We start from the raw sequence: 22,268 nt of genomic DNA, 5'->3' as shown, positions 1-22,268 counted from the left end.
GGGTTGAAAGAGTGCCCCAAACAGAACAGTCCATCAAGAGATGAATAGATAACACACTGTGGAAATATCCATATATGGGGATATTCCTCAACAAAACCAAAAACGAACAGCCCCTTACTGTTAAAAAGTCTGGATCTAACACAACAGATGCAAGAAGACTGACAAAAAGAAGGCAGATAGCCAAGGGATCTGGAGACCTGAAGAACAACATGACAGTAAGCTCCTTGGGTTTCCTTATTGCTTCCAGCATGTCCTAAACCGGGATCTGCATAATTCTCCAACCTGCACCTGCCAACAGGTACAAATGGGGGAAAACAACAACAACAACCCTGCAAGCAAAGCCTGGAGAGCTGAATTCTAGGATAAGACAGTGCCAGCGTGTTGTAGAATATAGTGTTTGTATCAGCTGAACATCTCCAAACTCTTCAGGGGATTATTTGTATGAAGTTCAGATCCCAAACCTCTTCTTTAAGGGATAGTGGCCCCAACAGTTCATAAAACCCTCTCACAGTAGATTCACATTCCCTGTTTTTGAGGGAAAAGTATGCCTCCCGCCCTGTTCAGTCTCCTTAGCGCACAGCTACAACAGGTGAACAGAACAGTTAGTGCAACTGTTATTTGGTGGGTACTCTGTCATTTCTATTTCTATTAGTCGCCACCACATCGTGGTATATTTAAAATCCATGTTGGAGAATTTATGCATTTTAGGGGATGTCAGAGTTCTCCCAGAACTTTGAGATAAATTGAGGCCAGTGATTTGAAAGGCGGACCTTATTTTTATTTGCTACAATAATTTTGTTTTATACTTGAGTCTTATAAGAGAAATTATATTAAAGAGTACTTAACAGTCATTTAAGAGTTCTTAATTTTAAGGTAAAATTGATCTTTTCCTTTAAAGAAACCAGAGTGTATAATCACCGTGACGTCATGTTGCAGCCTGAATTGCTTATAACAGCCAATGTTTCCATTTACCATTGTGTGAAGCCGCAGTAAATTTGACAGCTTTTCCTAATGTGAGGGCTACTTAAGATTTCAGCAGGCTACAAATACATAGCAAAATAGCGTTTTGTTCCAGAAAGTGAAATATTGGTCAAGTGGTTCCCAAAAAGGCAGCTGACAAAGCAATGATGATCACATCGCAATAAATGCAGTAGACACACAATTATGGCATAAGCATTTACAGCAAAAACTTATTTAAAACTTTACTGAGGTATAGCAACATCAGTCTACTTTGAATACTATCTCCCTTAGAGCAGTGATATGATCGTCTTGCTTCAAGTAAGCTAAAGATTGAATAATAATTGAAAATCTGTAAATGGGGGGATTTCAAAGTAGTAACTTTTCTTTCTTCGTTGTTTCAACAAAGAAGAAATTCAAATCTGGTTCTTTTCCAAGCGTGGGGCCGTAAGTGGATTTTTCCCTGTATGGAATGACTGTTCTATCAGACAAGTAAGACTGCCCCAATCGGCAGGTGGCAATTCCTCATGGCTCCCACGAGAGACCTGAACTGGCATCATCAAGGTGCTTTCCTCATGGGTCTTGGCAGAGAGGTAGAGAAAGTCTTGATACCATTTAAAGCCCTCAGAATCCAAAGTTCTTCCGGGTGTGGTGGGTCTAAGACCACTGCAGTGTCCACCAGGGCAGGCAATGGGTGCTGTGGTCCGGGGGTGCTGGGGGAGCCGGCCTGGTAACGCATCAGGCACAGATGTGATCCTACAGCCGGGGGCTCACCTCTCGTTTAGTCCTGGCTATCAGCCTGGAAGCAGTTGGGTAATCCGTGCCCATTTACCTCTAGGTTTAGAGAGTGGGTTCCTCACATCTATTCGGTGCCTGAATCTTTCTTTTCTACTTCTTCCTATTCTAGAATCAGTGAAGAATTTCTTTTCACGTTCCACCCCAGCAGAGGCTGCTGAGCCAAGGTAAGTGTCTTCTCTCAGAGCATCTCTGACTATGCAGGCAGCTCTCTTTCGGACTCCCATGGTGTAGCAGTGTCTAAATCCTAGATGTTTAAGGCTATTGAGCCTCTCTCTTGTACTCACCCCCCATTCCTATCAATTGGTCAGGGTGATACTCTCGCCTTTCACACTTGTAAGTGCAGCCAGGTGTGCAGTGAGCAGAGCACACACTCCCCCTGCTACTTTTGAGGGAGCATCGCTCAGTGTAGGATCAGAAACAGGTACCCCAGATTCTGATCTCAACCTACAGGTCCTGACCATGCCTTCTGGGGGCCCCATGAGGCAGGCTGGTGCTTCTTCCCTGTAAGTCAGTTGTGATGGGGTTTACAAAACAAGGTACTCTTGGCAGGGGCAGAGGCTATGTTTTCATCAAGTTTTAACTACCGAAATCTACATTTGTGCAGACTCCGAACGAAATGAAGAGAAAGTGCATACACAGCAGGCACAAGACTGGAAAAAGGAGCTAAGATGTTTGATTCCAAATCAATGGGAGAAATCTGCTATGACGTGTAATAAGTTTGAGTACACTCTAAAGGGGTAGAAAAGTGAAAAGTCACAATTCGTATGGTAAAATCATATGTTCACAATAAATACGGTCAGTTCCTCTTACTAGCATGCAATAATTAGTTCATATACTCTTTAGTTTTTGAGACATATGAATTTCTTTCTTTTTGAAATAGGAATTCCTTCCTCCCTCCCTCCCTTCCTCCCTCCCTCCCTTCCTTCCTTCCTCCCTCCCTTCCTCTTTCTCTTTCTCTCTTTCTTTCTTTCTTTCTTTCTCTCTCTCTCTCTCTCTCTCTCCCTCCCTCCCTCCCTCCCTCCAGTTTCCCCTAAGAATGCAAAGTTACTCATGTAATTTGTGAACACGTATGTCTGCATGTTTATCTTCATTTCTTTAACAAACACTGTAACTGGGCTGAGTGCTCTCTGGTGTGTGTCTTCAAGTGTCTGCTAGGAGGGTGTCTTCCAACTAGTCTCTCGATCTCTGGTTCACCAGCTCTGTCCATCTCCCCACATCAAAAGCCAGGGTAAAATACTAGAATGTTATCAGCTGCTGAAAATATTCAGCAACTGTTTATTGTCTATGCCACAGGGGAATTTCTAAATGCCTTAATATTTCATATGGAAGTCTCTATGATCTGGCCCTTGGCACCATTTGTCTCTGTCTCATCTGTCTGTCTGTCTCTCTCTCCATCCCTTTTCTACTCATTCATTCTCTCATAATTTCCCCACTCACACAGCAAATAAGTCTAACTCAGTTGCTTCCCTGAAACTGCCAGGCTGTTTCATTCTCCTATGCCTTTGTTCGCTGATTCCCCTGCCTAAAATGTCTTGTTTTCTCACTTATTTATATTTCAAGACTCAGTCCAATGATTGCCTCTTCTCTGATACATTTACCAAACATTTCTATATGTTTATTTCTGGTGTGTGTGTGTGTGTGTGTGTGTGTGTGACTGAATATGTATGCATGTCATATTATATTTTTTTAATTTGGATTCATCTCTAATTGACTGTGTCTATAAGAAATTTCAGTATGATTAGAGAATATTTCCTAGAATAGACATTTGAAATATGAAAACATGGTGACGTGTTTCAAATCTGGAGTTGTCCTCTGTGTGTGAGTCAGCCTGGGGGGTGAGGCCATGTCTTCACAGTCAGGCCTCAGCTTGCCTGTAATTCTGATCTCATCCCTCTCTGACTTGGAAATGTTTCTTTATGTGTCTAAGCCAGTGTCTTCTGGGAAGTTAGAATAACAATACCTGCTTAGTATTGTTTCGTGGATTAAATTGGATGTTGTATGAAAAGCACTCAGTACTGAGCAAACTTCTCAGCACCTAGTGCGTGCTCAATAAATTATCGTCAGAGAATATCCTGGACTGATTGCTCAAGCTTCATATGAAAACGAATCAAAACACCCTACCAAATTCTTGCCCATCGCCATTTCTTCAACGCTGAGGAAAATGCCTGTAAACATCCCAAGTTTTCCCCATCTTACTAAATGGTGTCCCTTCCCTGGAACAAGCCATATGTTGAGATTCCTCCTTGATTTCTCTCTTTCCCTTATCTTCCATACTCAACCCATCAATTACCATTAAAGATTTTTCTAAAACGCATCTAAAATCTACCCACCTCTCTGAAACCACTGTATTCAGGGCTACCACAACCTTCTCTGAACAGCCTGCAACCAAGCTCACCACCAGTCTCGCTTCCAGAGACTTGTGCCCTGACAGAGTTATCTTATGCACACACAGTACACAGCGGTGGCCCCACTCAGGCAGCGCTGTCCCTCCTCAGCAACTCAAAGGGCTGGGTCCCTGGAATCCTTCTCTGCCTAAGTCACCTCCTCAGAGGTCACAGAGAACATCCTCTGATCACATTCATATCATTTTGTATGTTTTCATCTTCATACAGAATATCTCAAGTTTTATTATGCATTTCTTTTGGTTTGCTTATTTTATTTTATATATATTTAAAATATTTTTTAATGTTTATTCATTTTTCTGAGAGAGAGAGACAGAGTGAGAGCAGGGGAGGGGCAGAGAGAGAGGGAGACAGAATCCAAAGCAGGCTCCAGGCTCTGAGCTGTCAGCCCGGAGTCCAATGTGGGGCTCAAACCCATGAACTGTGAGACCATGACCCTGAGCTGAAGTCAGAGGCTTAACCAACTGAGCCACCCAGGCACTCCATGTTTGCTTATTTCAAAAACTCTCCTCCCGGAGATTCCAGCCCCGCCCGAGAGGACTTACAGCTCCCTGAGAGCAAAGCCTGTGCTTGCTCTCCACTCTGCTTGCTCACAACTGCTCCTCTCCTCCCTCCCGTTAGCCCAGCCCCCCCTTCCTAGTGCCCTAATAGGAGGCGAATGTCCCTTCACATGTGTTGTCATTTACAGTTTATGTAATATTTCATTCACATCGTTTCATTTGGGTTTTCATCCACAGTGACACAAGCTGAATGAATATTAGTGTTCACATTACAAAAGAGAAAATTGGGTTTCAGGGAGGATAAGATGTCAAGGTCAAATAGCAAACCAGGCCAGACCTGGTACTTGACTGAGAGCCAGGTCTTTAACACCAAAAACATAACCTCCTGATCTCAGCACTCACGTACCTCACATGATCATCATCAGCTGGTGACAGCTGCATTCCCTTCATGGTGGAGGGAAAGGATGAAATGGTACGTGAGGGGTAAGTGAGTTGTAAGAAAGAACGTCCAAAGTACTGTGTAGACGTGGGCCAGGAGTGCCACACATATCCTTTGGAATTGGCAGTGGTAACATGGAACATGGAGACTGGATCCTGTTGAATTGTGAAGGCAGTGTAGAATATTAGAGCGTAGGCTTTAGACATAGACAATGTGATTCCTGCCTTGTTACCAGTGGGAAGTTGGGAAGTTGCTTAATGTCTTTCCAAAACTCAGTTTCTTTGTCAGTAAAATGGGTATAACAACGTGTAGAGGCTATGTGAGATTTCATTACATTAGTGCATAATGTACCCACTGTATGGCTTAGCCTATACTGTATTATGAATAAATGTTACTATTGCTCATCAGAGAAGGCAAAGGATGGATGATTCTATCTGGACTATGGACTCTGACCAAGTGATCTCCCTCCCTGCCCCCCCCCCCCCCCAGGAGAGCTAAGTCTTGTGTCTCTAATATGGAAGTGGAGAACCAGACTCAGGTCACCAAGTTCATTCTTGTGGGATTCCCTGGGAGCTGGGCCATGCGAGTAGCAGTGTTCCTGATGTTCCTCATCACCTATGCTCTGACAGTGGCTGAAAATATGGTCATCATCTTGTTGGTGCAACAGAACCGGCCACTGCACAAGCCTATGTACTTCTTCCTGGTCAACCTGTCTTTCCTGGAGACCTGGTACATCTCTGTGACGGTACCTAAGTTGCTATTTAGTTTTTGGTCTGTGAGCAATAGTATCTCCTTCACTCACTGCATGATACAACTGTACTTCTTCATTGCGCTCATGTGCACAGAATGTGTGCTCCTTGCGGCCATGGCCTATGACCGTTATGTGGCCATCTGCCGTCCACTCCACTACCCCACGATTATGAGCCATAGGCTCTGCTTCCACTTGGCTCTTGGATCCTGGGCCATTGGCTTTGGCATCTCCTTGGCTAAGATCTACTTCATCTCCCGCCTCAGTTTCTGTGGCCCCAATGTCATCAATCACTTCTTCTGTGACATCTCTCCAGTTCTTAACCTCTCCTGCACAGACATGTCTGTAGCTGAGCTGGTGGACTTTGTCCTGGCACTGGTCATCTTTCTCATCCCCCTCTCTATCACCGTCCTGTCCTATGGATGCATCCTGGTTACCGTTCTACGCATGCCCACCGGAAAGCAGAAAGCATTCTCTACCTGTGCCTCCCACCTCGTGGTGGTAACCATCTTTTATTCGGCCACTATTTTCATGTATGCCAGGCCCCGAGCCATCCATGCCTTCAACATGAACAAAGTAATTTCCATCTTCTATGCCATTGTCACCCCTGCTCTCAACCCTTTCATTTATTGCCTAAGAAACAGAGAGGTCAAAGAGGCTCTGAAGAAACTGGCCTATTGCCAAGCTATCCGGTTGGACTAGTCAATTACAAATTATTAGAAAGAAATTACTTGGTTCAGCGCTCCATTCTTTCTCCCTTAATGCCTGAACTGATACTACTCATGTCATCATTCATCATGACATCACCACATCCCCATCAGCCCAGGTGCTTGGCTATGTTGTGAGGTCTGCATCTGCACACGTGGTCTGTGGTCTAAGGTCATACCCCTTGTATAGAGAATCCTTTTTGGCTAAGACCTAAAATGGGGTTTCTGAGACTGTGTCTAAATTCCCAACTGTGTCAGTGGGTGAGCAAGTTGGCAGCATAGGCGTTAGCTGTTTGGGGATCTAGCAAGCATGAAGGGTTGTGGGCCAACAGGTTTGGGATGGCTTCCCAACTGAGACAGAGGTAGCAATGTCCTCAACAATCTCATCCTGGATGTTGTTTGGGGAGTCAGTCTTGGTGGCAGAGACTAGAGACTGCTCCTTTAGTTTCCGCAACACTTTTTGTAAGTAGCTGGTTCCCTGTATTTCATACATTTATGCTTCAAAAAGCTAGAGTGCTTTCTGTTATCTGCACACGAACTATACCTAATACAATTATCATTTGTCTTCCAATATAACTTATACTGTTGCTTGGTAATGAATTTCACATTTCCCTTCTAGATTTACAGTATGTCTGTGTTTATTTGTATCCTGTGGTAGATGAGCACAAAATAAGTGAGAAATAAATAAATATCATCAAATATACTATTTGTTGAAGGAAATGTTGCCCTCGTTAGTCATCTATTCTTCTGACCTCAATGTTCTCCTTCCTCTTCAATCTGCTTTCACTCCGCCTGGCCGTCATCTCTCAGCACGCCATCTCAAATAGAGGCAACTAGTCCAAGTTTAAGATTTGGCAGATTTCCATTCCATGCCACAGTGATTCTCAGTTGTCCTACTTGTTTATCTGATACTCTTCCTAGTAATAGCAGGTTTTCTGATCAGACGTGCCACACACCCACAGAAGGGTATAGATGTGCCCATTCTTGGTTCACAGTTTTGTCGATGGCCAAAGGGGCTGGCCATACTTTGAGCTGTAGTCAATACAACATGCTAATGTCAGCAGGAATTTAAACATTCCATTAGAATAGTTAAAAATAGAATGACTTGTACCATTTGCAACATCCACCTAAAAACAAAATACTGTTTTCAAAGGTCTTTTCTCTCTCTCTCTCTCTCTTTTTTTCTGAAGTAAGAGGCATTAGGTAGGATTCTTAGCTACATTTTATAAACTTACAGGACAGAAGCTTAGGAAGTTAATAACATACAATCACAGACAGTGAGGAGCAGAGGTCAAAAGCCCAGACCTCCCAACTGAGACCTGGGTCTGTTCTTAGCTCATAGGATCTCTCTAGAGAGAAAACATGCTTCTTCAGCAGATGGAGTGTGGAAACTAAGTGTGTAGGGGTATAATTAGCATCATCAATTGATATACCTGGAGAAACAACAAAATAACAATGGACAAATGTGGAATATATTCCTCAGGAGAGCAAAGAAACCAAGAAATAATGCAAGCCTGCCTTACTGTAGAGAATAAATATACAAAAGGAATGACTCTCATAATGGAAATGATTTACTCTATTCTCCTGGAACATATTTTGGTTTCTTGATGCAATACAGAAGTGGTTATAAATATATTTCCTTTTAAAACAAAACATAAAGAAAAGTGACTATTTTCTGAGATAATTCAAACAAACCAATCATAATGGCACAGTCTTATCAGGCTATGAAATGCGTGCATTGAAAAAAAACAGAAGTAGTGAATGCAGGATAAAATCAGCCAACTGGCTGCTGACAAATTATTTGTTTTTATCATGTGACCTGGGACAAACCACCTAAACTCTCTGAAACCCTGATTCTTCATGTGTAAACAAATAATAATGCCTGCTTTGCCTCCCTTCTGGAATGGTTATGAAGATAAACTGACATGATTCAAAAGACTTTGATTGTTCAAGATCTGGGCCAGTGTAAGATCTAAGCAGGCCAAAACTTGGTTACAGTTTATGTGGGGGAACTAGCTGGGAAGTCTTTGTAGACCTCCCAAACCATCCTATATGGACTGAGCTGCACATACCGCAATCTGGGAGACTCCAGGTATAAAGGCTGTTTGTTTCTTTATTATTTCTCATAAGTGTCTGAGTGAGAGAGGGTGTGGAAGTAGGATTTCTTCACAAATTCTATTAAATTGTGTTTCAAAGAGCAGATGGGAATCCGTAACGTCGCCGTGACCTCTTTGCGAGGTCAACGCATGAGCTAAGCAAAGTGGGGGGTACAGATCAGATCAATGTAGGATCAGCCTCAACAGAGGGAAGATCATATACATAGAGCAGTGTTACAGATAAATGCACACAGAGGAGCATCATTTGTGAAGGGAGCCACATAAAGCAAGGTAGACATTTCAAGCAAGCCTGCTTGAGGACAGGCAACCAGCATGTGGACTCTGGTAGTCAGTTTTAACAGTTTACCTAGAGACCAAGCCTCAGGATTCAGTTATGACCATCCAAACCCATCATGGAGTCCATCAAACCAATAAAAAATGTATCTTTGAAACAAAATATAAAAACTTGTGACCCTCATAGATAGGAACAGATGGCAGACAATACATTTGTACATACGAAAGGCATATGTAATATACATGATGTCACAGGTTGGAAGGTGGCTCCCAGAAAGATTTGTCCCATCCTCGATCTGGATCTTGTGATTATAAACTGACTCAGAAAAAGGGCCTTAATAATATAATAAGTTAAGGATTTCCAATTGAAACTTTCTTGGATTATCCCTATGGGCCCTACATCCAATGACAAGTTTGTTATAAGACAGAGAAGGGGCAAAGGCAGAGGAGAAGGCCGTGTGAACATGGAAGTAGCTTGGATGGAAGCTTCCACAAACCAAGGGACTCTTGCAGCCACCAGAAACTGGCAGATAAGGACAGACAGTGTCTCTTGGGCTTTTGAAGGAAGCGCAGGTCTGCTGACCCCTTGACCTTGGACTTGCGGCCTCCAGCATTGTAAGAAAGTACATTTGTTGTGTTAAGGTACCAGGTTTGCTCTAATTTGTTATGGGGGCCCCAGGAAACCAATATTTATACCGATTCAGCTGGAATAAGCACCATGGTGGAGGGAAACATGGGAAGTGTAGTAGTAAGTGTTGGTGGAGATTTGAAATGTTAAATAGGATGGTTACCAAAACCATCACTGAGAAAGTGAAGTTGGAGCAAATATGCAAAGAAGTTAGGGAGCAAGACATATGGCTACTTGGGCAAAAAACATTCCAGACATAAGACACTGTTACCAGGAGCAGGGAGCAGATATACTTTATAATATGTTTGTGCTTAACAACAAATCCTCCCCCATTATCCGCCCCCCCCCACCAATTCTCAGTGGATAACTCATCCAGTTGAAGGTCTAGGATGATGAGGTAAGAAGCAGTCCTCTCTGTATGTGCACACACAGCTTTTGTTGTTGTTGTTGTTGTTTTAAAGCTATTTCAGATCAGGGGTGCCTGGGTAGTTCAGTCGGTGAAGCGTCTGACTCTTGGTTTCAGCTCACGTCATGATGTCACGGTTCTTGAGTTTGAGCCCTGCATGGGGCTCTGTACTGGCAACATGGAGCCTGCTTGGAATTTTCTCTCTCCTTCTCTCTCTGCCCTTCCCCTGCTCGTTCTCTCTCTCCCCCTCAAAAGAAATAAACTAAAAAAAATTGTTTGTTAATTAAAAACGATCTCAGATTAGAAAACAGAAAAATGACAATTTCTTGATTTTTTTTTTTTTGATATTATGCAGACCCTTTTCTAATAAGCCTGCTTGATCCTAATGTAACGTTCTTGGAGAATGTTGCCACATGTTTGACAGCTAACAATTTACAGCAGACAAAGCTACGGAGTTTAGAGCTCCATAGGGTTAGAGGTCAACTTGCAGACACTGGTGAGATGTTATGATTTTGCAGCCTCCTTAGGGAAGTTAAACCAAAGCTGATGTGTAAAACGTTCACCAGGCCTCGTTGTATCTAACTTAATAATTACATAGCTACTCTTTTACTGATAGAGTATGCATTTCTGTTCTGCAGTGCCTTTGGAATAACCTCATTTGTCCCCTGTCTGCTGTTTCTCTTGCTAGCAGGTTAATACTGGCACAGGTCTGCTATTTGTCAGAGACTAGATTTGGGGCAGTGGGCCAGGCAGGGTAAATGGCGGATGAGCAGTGTGGTGATGGTGTGTGGTGGGGAATAGTTTGGAGTCAGCCATCTTGGAAGGTCTAGACAGAGGAGGTGTTCTGCACAAAGCCTGAACCTGGAGAGGGAGCCAGTCATGACAAGTAGAGCATCGTGACTGAAAAGTGCAGACTCTGGGACCAAGTGACCTGTCTCGAAGCTGGTTCCTGTTGTATAAACTTGGGCAAAATGATTGTACCTATTTCATTGTCTCGTTTAGAAGATTAAATAAATCAATATGGGGAAAGTCCTCAGATTAGTTCTTGGCACAAAGTAACTTCTCGATAAAGCACTTAGTTTACTTTGACTTAGGGCAAAAGTTTTATAGGCAGAAGGAATATTGAGTGCAGAGGTTTGTAGTCAGAGCCAGAGTAGCTGGAAAAAGAGTAAACTTCTTTCTTAAAGAAGGCCAAATAAAGCTGGCATAAAGTCAGACCTGTGAACTAATCATTCCAATGTAGACATTTATGCCTTTGTGTGGAAATAATTAATGGGATGTTTAGTGCAACGCTGTTTATAACAGAAGAATTGGAAAAAGAAAACCCCAGAGTGTTTAAAAAATAGTTAGATGGAGTAAAATATGGCTTATCCTTATGATGGAAAATGTTGTACCTAAAAAAAAATGGCAAGGAAAATTGGCTCATGATATATTGTCGAGCAAAAAAAAAATAGTTTACAAATAACTAATTACAAAAATGATGTGCATGAGGATCCTATAAAAATACATGCATATATGGCATATGCATACTTCCATGCAAAGACAGAAAAGGAGGCAGAATTAATAAGCTTTAGGATGCAGAGGAGAAAGTAGATAGGTCAAATATTAATCAAATGGGGGCACCTGGGTGGCTCAGTTGGTTGATTGTCCGACTCTTGATTTTGGCTCAGGTCATGATCTCAGGGTCATGGGATGGAGCCCCGTGTCTGGCTCTGCACTGAGTGTGGAGCCTGCTTAAGATGCTCTCTTGCTCTCTCTCTCTCTCTGTCTCTCTCTCCCTCCCCCTCCCCCTCCCCCTCCCTTCCTCCTCCCTCCTTCCCTCTGCTCCTCCTCTGCTCATGCTCTCTCTCTCTCTCTTTCTCTCTCCCTCTGCTCCTCCTCTGCTCATGCTCTCTCTCTCTCTCTCTCTCACTCAAAAACAGAAATCACACATTAAAAACAAATTAGAAGATTAAATAAATCAATAAGTTTAAGAGCCCAGCAGTATTTGACAGAACTGAGGCGGCTGTTACGTTTTGAACGTGCTGCTTCTCACGTGATGCACTCATCTTACATCAAGATCAATGAGTAGTAAATGTATACAGAATGATCGTGCTTCTTTACTTTTGTTCACTGCCAGATTCTTCTGAGGTCCAGAAGCATCTATGGACTGGGCCAGTTATGGACTGGACTAGTTATGACCCTAAGTCTGTACAGAGGGAAACGTTACACCGAAGCATGAAATTTAGGTTACGTAAGACTTCGGCTATATGACCGTGTGCACACAAAGGTTGTCTCTGGTTTATCTGATGTTAAAAATGTTGAAGCCTCAAACAGCGGTGCAAATCTTCTAGACCAGAGCAACTTCATCCACCTCACCTTTTGCTAGGAATGTTGTCATGGTAACGGTGGGGCTCAGAAGCAAGAGCAGCTAAAGCAGCTATTAAAACTCTACATAAAACGAATTTAACGTGGGGAACGTTTCCCTTTTGATTCATGATTAGCCCAAGACATGGAAAGATCCCACGTCTACTGAGACCGTGTGGTCAATAATAATCTAAAGAAAAAAATCTGGAGGTACAGATACAGAATTTAAGAAGTTTTTGTCTTTTCTCCTCCTCACCTGGTCCTCCTCTCCTTTTCCACTTAACTCATATCTTCTACTTTTTTTTTTTTTTTGCCTGCATAAAAATGCTGCGTTGCTTGTTTCTAGGATAGAATAATCCCCCTGAATTAAAATGCTGCTGTGCTTCTGTCATACTCCTCTTTTTTTAAAAAAAAAAGTTTATTTATTTTTGAGAGAGAGAGAAAGAGAGATAGAGCACGCACAAGCAGGGGAGGGGCACAGACGGAGGGAGACAGAATCCAAAGCAGGTTCCGGGCTCTGAGCTGTCAGCAGAGACTCTGACGTGGGGCTCGAACCCACTAACAGTCAGATCATGACCTGAGCTGAAGTCGGATGCTTAACTAACTGAGCCACCCAGCACCCCCCCGTCATACTCCTTTTAAAAACACTTCAGTGTTTCCATCCGCTGTCTGCAAGAACATGGTCCTTAGCTCGGTCAGAGACTCTCTGTGATGTGCTCCTGCCTCTGCTTCCTGCCTCAGCACCTGCTTCTCTAGCATTTTTGCCAGGCACGCCCACCTGGCACTTCATATTCTCGAACTTGTAGTTTCTACAATACAAATGCTGTTTGAGCCACCTTACTCTGGCAATGTCCTGGGCTTACAGCATCTTCTTTCTCCAGCTTTATATGATGAGTGTTGTTGTTTCTTCTCCCTTTGTTCTAATTCAGCTTAGGCATCATCTCCTTCAGGGAGATTACTGCCTAGTAGCTCCCTTTCCTGCCTGAGTCACAACCATTTGCACCATATTCTCTTATCTGAGCTCAGAGGAGCAGGAATCATGTCTTACTCACCTCTGTGTCCCCAGCATCTACCACTGCACCTGGGATGTGGACGTTTGATCCACATTGTTCATCTCAGCTGAACTGAAGTAAGGGAGAGTCTGTGCTTCCGAGAAAAATGAACTAAGAAGTTTCCTGGGACCATGCATGCTTTTCCTCCCCAACGATTCCCAAGGTCTTTAAAAGGTTCCTCAGGAATCCCAAAGATCTGTACATTTTGTACCTATTACTAGCAGTCTCAACAGAGACGGAGCCATGGGTTGCTTGCATTAGACGGTGCTCCAATCATAACACTTATTCACCAGATCTCGGAGCTTTTTCAATCCTCAGTAAACACGTTGCATGCTACAAGAACAGAAATTGGGAAGGGCTGCTGTTGCTGACCAGAAACACTGGGTTTACAGAGAGAGAAACTGTAGTGTCTGCTTTTAAAATTCAAGAGATTCACATTAATCTGCTTCACATTCCTTTGTAACCCACATGAGCAAAACTGACTCCAGTTTTCTCCAGTTGTTATCCAGTTATTATCTTTGTTCTAATTTGTCTTGCCCTCCATTTCACTCCATCTTTCGCTACCTTCTCTGCCTGATGTGCTTGGTCCCTGTTGCCTCCATTCACCTTTAAGCTGTCTCAAGCCCTCACGTGAAAATGCCAGCATATTCCTTCACCCTATCCCCATCCTCCTATTCTCATCAAGTAGTACCCCCCCCTGACCCAAGCAGATGTATTTTTAAAAAATCACTTTATTGAAGAATAATTGATGTCTAAAGAGCTGTATGTGATTAATGTATACAACTCAATGAGCTTGGGGATAAGTGTACATGTGAAAGTATATCACCACTGTCAAGGTCATAGGCATGGCCATCACCTCCCAAAGCTTCCTCCCACCCCCCTTATTATTGCTATTACTATGAATTATTGTTATTTTTGTGGTAAGAGTGTTGAACATAAGATCTGTCCTCTCAAAAACTAAGTATACAATGCGGTATTGTTAGCTATGGGCACCCTTTGACTGTCAACTCCCCATTTTCCCCTTCTCCTGGCCTCTGTCGATCGCTATCTACTCTCTGCTTCTACGAGTTTGTCTATGTTAGATTTCACATACAGGTGAGACCATGCAGTCTTTCTGTGCGCAGACATAACTTGAAAACACAGTGCCGATCATGAAACTGTGGAAAAGTCCTCAATTTTGTTTCATTATCTGCTGAATGAAGTCCAAAGACCTTAGTTTGAAATTCGATACCTCCACTCTCTGCTTCAACATGCTTTTTATTTTATGATACAACAAATTGAACCCATAACCCAAAATTAATCTAAAATACCCCAATTCCCTTGAAGACCACTGCCAATTTCTTTAGCTGGAAATTGCATCTGCACCCTCTGAATGTTCTCATTTTTTACTTGTATTATGGCTTTTACATTTTTTTTTATGTCTCATTATCCTTTTAAAAGCATCTACATATGGTTTGTCTTTGTGTGGTCTCAACGCTCACACAGTGCTCAGTAAATATTTGCTTAATAAGGTATTTGGGGTTGATTCCATAAACATTACTCCAAATGTGTCCTCCGGGCTATGCATTAAGCCATTTATTACTAAATATCTGTCCAGTTTTAAAAGTGGGAAGGGTGCCTGGGTGGCTTATTTGGTTAAGCGACTGACTCTTGCTTTCAGCTCGGGTTGTGATTGCACAGTTCTTGAGATCGAGCCCTGTGTTGGGCTCTGAGCTGATAGCCCAGAGCCTGCTTGGGATTCTCTTTCTTCTTCTCTCTCTGCCCTTCTCCCCCAAGTGCACATGCATGCTCCCTCTCTTTCAAAATAAAATTCATAAACTTTTTTTTAAAGTGGAAAAAAGATCTATGATTTACTATAATTTCTTTCACAAATTATAACTGCTGTGCCTAATAGGCTACCTGTTCTGATTATTCATTTCTCTAACTCGCTTTTAAAAATGGTCAGTTTTTTCAAGAAACGTTTATTTGGTGTTGGTACCATCTAGTGGGATATATGAGTAATGCTCAACAACCAAATTGGCTTTGGAGAGCTAGTACTGAGACTGGCTTGAAGATCATTGGGTCTAGCACTCTTCATTATACAAATAATAAACAGATTTTCAAAATTTAAGCAGTTTCTCACAGCCTCCTTAAGGCTGAGCATCTCTTACACGAAATGAACTTACCTGGGATGCTACAAATCATAAAACATGCTTCCTACCTCACATAATTAACCACCAACACAGGGACATAAGACATGAATATGTAAAAGGTGACAATAAAAATATTTAAATTATTCAGTATGAGTGAAAACTGCTTGGTAAAATATACAGACGAAAATCTCTATAACCATTAGAAGAATAAGAAAAGTGTGCTAAGAGCACAGTGAATTAAAAAATAAGGTTTCTAGAAGAGCTGAATCCGGAAAGCTGTGTAAGCAAAGATTTGCACAGCCAGGGGAGCAAGGAAGGAGCATTTAGTGCAATGAAAAGTATAGGACAAAGACCTACTTAGGGGACACTGACCATAAGAATAAGATGAGGTGATAGCAGGGCATTAACTTCTTTAAGTGCGTGGAGGCTGATGCAAATAAAATAGAAGTGCTTTAGGTCATTTTGGTGTGAGAAGGTAAACAAAAAATCAGTAACTTGAATCACTAAATTGAGTCAATCTTGTGAATGCACTCAAAGGCAACATCTTGGAGTTTGGAATTTAACTTCTTTTAAATAACAGTGATTAGATTCAAAAGTTACCTGTAAGGAATAAATTAAAAAGACAAATATCCTCATGTTATATGAAGAGCACTTGTAGCTTGTAATATGATTCACTACAGGATAATACATTGATTCAAAGGTGTTGCCTTTCAAATAACCTAAAAGGTGGCAAACAGGTTGTGTTTTAGCAAATTTGTTAGATGATCCACAAAGTGACCCTGATGACAGATGCTGATGTTAAAGACACAGGTGCAGAGTTGGAATAAAATTGGGCATGAATATATGACAATGTGGATGGACCCAGAGGGTATCATGCTAACTGAAATGCGCCAGACTGAGAAAGCCAATTAGCATATGACTTCACTCATGTGTAGAATGTAAAAACAAATGAATAAATAAACAACAAAAAAAGCAGAATCAGACCTATAGACAGAAAACAAACTGATGGTTTTGTCAGAGGCCGAGGAGGTGGGGGATGGGCACAATGGGTGAAGGGGAGTGGAAGGTACAGGTTCCGGTTATGGAATGACTGAGCCATGGGAATAAAAGGCACAGCATAGGGAATGTAGTCAATGGCACTGTGATGGTGTTGCATGGTGACAGATGGTAGCTACAGTTGCAGTGAGTGTAGCACAATGTATAAACTTGGCTCATTATGTTGTACATCTGAAACTAATGTAACATTGTGTGTTAACTATACTCAAAAAAAATGCATGAAATTGAGTTGAAGAAATACTGTATATAAAACATTCCATACTACTGAATATTATTTATGACTCAAATAAATATAATTAAGTGAATCAATTAAATAGAAGCTTTAAAAGAGAGGAAAAGATAACTAAGCTAGGTTTGCCTTCTTTTTGCATTATTGGGATTGCTTTTTATTTTGTCTTGATTTCCCATGTGTTCTGTATTCCTCACATTTCTACAACATATGTTCCTTTTATCATCAGAAAAACACATGATTTCAAAACCGAACATAGCGAAAGGCTCTCTGCGTTTGGTCTTTTAAAAAAATGTATGCATTTACCCTGGCTTAAAATCGAGGAGTATACGGTAAAAAATATCTCCTTTGCTTCCCTGTGTCTTGGGAATGGATTTGGCTTTCTGGGAGATAGAATGGTACAGAGTGAAAGACATAAATCCAATTTTATTATTGCTCTCATACATTTAGTGGTTTCAGTCCATTTGTTGTGTAATCCATTTTTGCATCGCTGATTTGAGATACCATTTTCATCAGAAACACATGCCAACATCTATTTGTTTACAGTCCTTTTATTCTGATCCATTCGCGTGTCTCTCTACCCATGTGTCGGTAACATGTGGTTTAATTACTCTAACTTGGTGAAGTTTGAAAATACAAAAATGTCAGTCATCCTCATAATTTTTCTCTTTGTATCATTTTATTTTATTTCACTATGATAAGTGTGCTCTTTAATTCCCCCATCTGCCCACAACCCCCCTTTGATAACCATGTTTGTTTTCTCTAGTTAAAGGGCGCCTGGTTGGCTCGGTCGGTTAAGCGTCCGACTTCAGCTCAGGTCGTGATCTCGCGGTCCGTGAGTCGTGATCTCGTGGTCCGTGAGTTCGAGCCCCGCGTCAGGCTCTGTGCTGACAGCTCAGAGCCTGGAGCCTGTTTCAGATTCTGTGTCTCCCTCTCTCTCTGACCCTCCCCCGTTCATGCCCTGTCTCTCTCTGTCTCAAAAATAAATAAACGTTAAAAAAAAACAGTCTGTGTCTTGGTTTCCCTCTCTCTTTTTTCCCTTTGCTCATTTGTTTTGTTTCTTAAATTCTACATATAAGTGAAGTCATATGGTGTTTGTCTTTTTCTGACTTACTTATTTCACATAGCTTAATACAGTCTGGCTCATGCCATGTCGCAAATGGCAAGATTTCATTCTTTTCTATGGCTGAGTAATATTTCAGTGTATGTGTGTGTGTGTGTGTGCATATGTATATATGTGCGTGTGTGTGTGTGTGTGTATATATATATATATATATATATATATATATATATATACCACTTCTCTTTTAAAAATATTTAATATTTATTTTTGAGAGGGAGCACAAGCAGGGGAGGGACAGAGAGAGAGGAGACAGAATCTGAAGCAGCCTCCAGGCTCTGAACTTTCAGCACAGAGCCCAACCCAGGGCTTGAACTCACTAACCATGAGATCATGACCTGAACTGAAGTCAGATGCTTAACTGACTGAGCCACCCAGGTGCCCCTATATCACTTCTTCTTTATCCATTCATCAGTTGATGGACATTTGGGTTGCTTTCATATCTTGGCTATGGTAAATAATGTTGCAATAAACATTGGGGTGCAAGTATCCCTTTGAATTAGTGTTTTTGTATTTTTAAAACAAATATCCAGTAATGTAATTCCTATATCGTAAGGTGGTTCTAGTTTTAGTTTTTTGAGGAACCTCTGTAATATATTCCATAATGGCTGCATCAATTTACATTCCCACCAAAAGTGCATGAGTGTTCTTTTTCTCACCAATACCTGTTGTTTCTTGTGTGGTTGATTTTAGCCATTCTGACAGGGGTGAGATGATATCTCACTGTAGTTTTGCCTTGCATTTCCCTGATGATGAGTGATGTTGAGCATCTTTTCACATGTCTGTTAGCCATTTGTATGTCTTCTTTGGAAAAAAATGTCTGTTCGTGTCTTCTCTCCATTTAACTGGATTATTTGTTTTTCAAGTGTTGAGTTTGATAAGTTCTTTCTATATTTTGCATACTAACCCTTTATCAGATATGTCATTTGCAAATATCTTTTACTATTCCATGGGTTGCATTTCAGTTTTGCTGATTATTTCCTTTGCTGTGTAGAAGGTTTTATTTTGATGTAGTATCAGTAGTTTATTTTTTGCTTTTTTCCCCCCTTAGCTCAGGAGACATATCTAGAAAAATGTTGCTATGGCTGATGTCAGAGAAATTGCTGCCTGTGCTCCCTTCAAGGATTTTTATGGTTTCAGGTCTAACATTTAGGTCTTTAATACCTTTTTTTTTTTTTTAGAAAGAGAGGGCACAAGTGAGGGATGGGCAGAGAGAGAGAGGGAGAGAGGGAGAGAGGGGGGGAGAGAGAGAGAGAGAGAGAGAGAGAGAGGCAGGGCTCATGTTTTTTTGTTGTTGTTGTTGTTGTTACCTGAAGTGGGGCTCAAGCTCACCCGAAGTGGAGCTTGAACTCATGAACTGTGAGATCATGACTTGAGCTGAATTCAGATGCTTAATTGAGTTGCCCTTAGGTCTTTAATCCATTTCGAATTTATTTTTGTGTATGGTAAAAGAAAGGGTCCAGTTTCATTCTTTTGCGTGTTGCTATCCAGTTTTCCCAACGCCATTTTTGAAAAACTGTCTTTTTCCCATTTTGTATTCATTCCTCCTTTGTTGAAGATTAATTGACCATACAATTGTGGGTCTATTTCTGGATTTCTGTTCTATTCCATTGATCTGAGTGTCTGTTTTTTATACCAGTACCATACTTTTAATTGCTATCGCTTTGTAATATAACTTAAAATCTGGAATTATGATACCTCCAGTTTTGTTTTTCTTTTTCAAGATTGCTTTGGCTTTTTTAGTTAGGTCTTTTGTGGTTCCAATCAAATTTCAGGATTGTTTGTTCTAGTTCTGTGAAAAATGCTGTTGGTATTTCAATACAGATTATATTAATTGTATAGATTGCTTTGGGTATTATAGACATTTTAACAATATTTTTCTTCCAATCCATGAGCCTGGAATGTCCTTCCATTTCTATGTGTCATCTTTAATTTCTTTCATCTGTGTTTTATAGTTTTCAGAGCACAGGTCTTTCCCCTCTTTGGTTAGGTTTATTCCTAGATATTTTATTATTTTTGGCACAATTGTAATAAGGTTGTCTTAATTTCACTTTCTGCTCATTCATTATTAGTGCATAGGAATGCAACAGATTTCTGTACATTGATTTTGTACCAGTTCTAGAAATTTTTTGGTGGAGTCATTAGGGTTTTCTGTAGATAGTATCATGTCAGCTGCAAATAGTGGAAGTTTTACTTCTTGCTTACCAATTTGGATGCTTTTTATTTCTTTATGTTGTCTGACTGTGGTGGGTAGGACTTCCAGCACCTGGTGAATAAAAGTGGTGAGCATGGACATCCTTGTCTTGGTCCTGACCTTAGGGGAAAAAAGCTCTCAGTTTTTCACCATTGAGTATGATGAGGGCTGTGGGTTTTTCATATGTGGTCTTTATTATGTTGAGGTATGTTCTCTCTAAACCTACCTTGTTGAGGATTTTTATCATGAATGGCTGTTGTACTTTGTCAAATGCTTTTTCTGCATCTACTGAAACGATCATGTGATTTTTGTCCTTTCTCTTATTGATGCGATGTATCATGTTGTTTCATGAATATTGAACTACTCTTGCGTCCATCTGGGGAATAGATCCCACTTGATCATGGTGAATGATTTTTTTTTTGATGTATTGTTGGATTTGATCTGCTAATATTTTGAGGATCTTTGTGTCCATGTTCATCAGAGGTAGTTCTCTTTTTTTTGTGTCATCTTTATCTGGTTTTGGTATTGGGGTGATACTGGCTCTCATAACTCTTTTATAGAATTTTTCTGGTGATTCATGTTTTTTACTTTTCCATATGATTTTAGCATTTCTATTCAGTTAGAAAATACATCCTTTTGCCACGTGGGGATTTCACTATATTTATTGGCTTGCTTAGGGGAATTGGTGAATTTCTGATACTTGGTCTTCCTATTCAAGAATATCATAAGTTCTTCCATTTGATTAGGTTTCTTGCCCTGAGAAGGGCTTTCACCCTCAGAAAGAAGTTTCTTTCACCAAGTGTTTACACATTATGTTAAAATTTTAAGATACTATGGAATTTTAATTTTCCTATTTTGTTAGTATTTTCTATTCCTGAATTGTTTAGAAAATAGTGCCTATATTCTACTTTTTGAAATTATTATCTTTGAAGCCTGATATTTGGTCTTCTTTCTTTCTTTCTTTCTTTCTTTCTTTCTTTCTTTCTTTCTTTCCTCCTTTCTTTCTTTTTTGAGAATATCTATTGGCATTTTAGAGTGGTAAATCCTAACCACTAGATCACCAGGGAGGATCTATCTATTGGCATTTGAAACAAGGTTTATTTTTCCAGGATTCAGAATCTGTGAAATATTAATTAGATCTACTTTATTAATTATGCTATTTTTAGTCCTTTAAACCTTACATTTTTTGATGATCTGCTATGAACTGAGAAAGATGAATTAATGTCTCCCACTGCTTGTGTTTTTTTTTTTCTATGTCTCCTTGAATAGCCTCTAGGTTTTGCTTTATGAAGGTTGATCTTATTTCATTTGAAGTTACATAGTGATAACTATTATATCTTCTGTGTTAATCACATTATTAAGTGCTATTAGTGCCCTTACATCACTTACTAATGCTTTTTTTGGTCTGAATGGAACATTGTCTGATAATAATATTGCTTTACTTTTGTCTGTGTTTGTCCTGTTTGCCATTATATTTTTTCCCCTAAATATTCTGAATCTCTTTGCTTTAACTATGTGTCTTGTGAGCAGCATAGAATTGAGCTTTTTTAAAATTCAATCTCTAAGTTCTTTTAATATGTCAATTTAAGTCTATTTACATTTATTGTTATGAGTCAAATGGCCTGGATTCTATCATCTGATTTTATGTTAAGCTTGAGATATTTATAAATTTATAGAACTTTGAATAGAGTTTATAGAACTCTACAGAGTTTATAGAACTCTGTTGTATATATATAAATATTTTTGTGTACTTTTCCTTAAAACAATTTTTTTAAATGTTTATTTGTTTTTGAGAGAGACAGAGTGAGAGTGAGCCAGGGAGGGACAGAGAGAGAGGGAGACACAGAATCTGAAGCAGGCTCCAGGCTCCGAACTGTCAGCACAGAGCCTGACCCGGGGCTTGAACTCATAAACCGTGAGATCATGACCTGAGCCAAAGTTGGGCACTCAATCAACTGAGCCACCCAGGTGCCCCTTTGTGCTTTTCTATTAAAAAATGAGAATTGTGGTTTCATTCTGAGGTTATTATTCTTACCTATAATTTTCTATGGCATTCTTAATCTTCTATTTCTTTACATTGAATTTAAAGTACTGCCGTAGGTAAGCAATTACCTAGTATGGACAATAATGAAATTTGTCTATGTACTGCTCATCCTGCTTTCTT

At 40.5% G+C, this 22,268-nt stretch overlaps 1 protein-coding gene across 1 annotated transcript; it reads left to right on the top strand.

Annotated features, from left to right (window-relative positions):
- Positions 1-5,610: 5,610 nt before the first annotated feature.
- LOC106980736 (olfactory receptor 6B1) lies at positions 5,611-6,546 on the top strand. The gene has a single exon (XM_015078808.1). The coding sequence runs from the start codon at positions 5,611-5,613 to the stop codon at positions 6,544-6,546; it is 936 nt and encodes a 311-aa protein (XP_014934294.1).
- The last annotated feature ends 15,722 nt before the right edge of the window (positions 6,547-22,268 follow it).

The sequence above is a fragment of the Acinonyx jubatus genome, chromosome A2 (genome assembly GCF_027475565.1).
Source record: "Acinonyx jubatus isolate Ajub_Pintada_27869175 chromosome A2, VMU_Ajub_asm_v1.0, whole genome shotgun sequence".
NCBI lineage: Eukaryota > Metazoa > Chordata > Mammalia > Carnivora > Felidae > Acinonyx > Acinonyx jubatus.
This window is presented reverse-complemented; position numbering and strand designations above follow the sequence as displayed.

Coding starts and splice junctions, on each gene's coding strand:
- LOC106980736 (XM_015078808.1), top strand. CDS start 5,611: ATGGAAGTGGAGAACCAGACTCAGGTCACCAAGTTCATTCTTGTGGGA.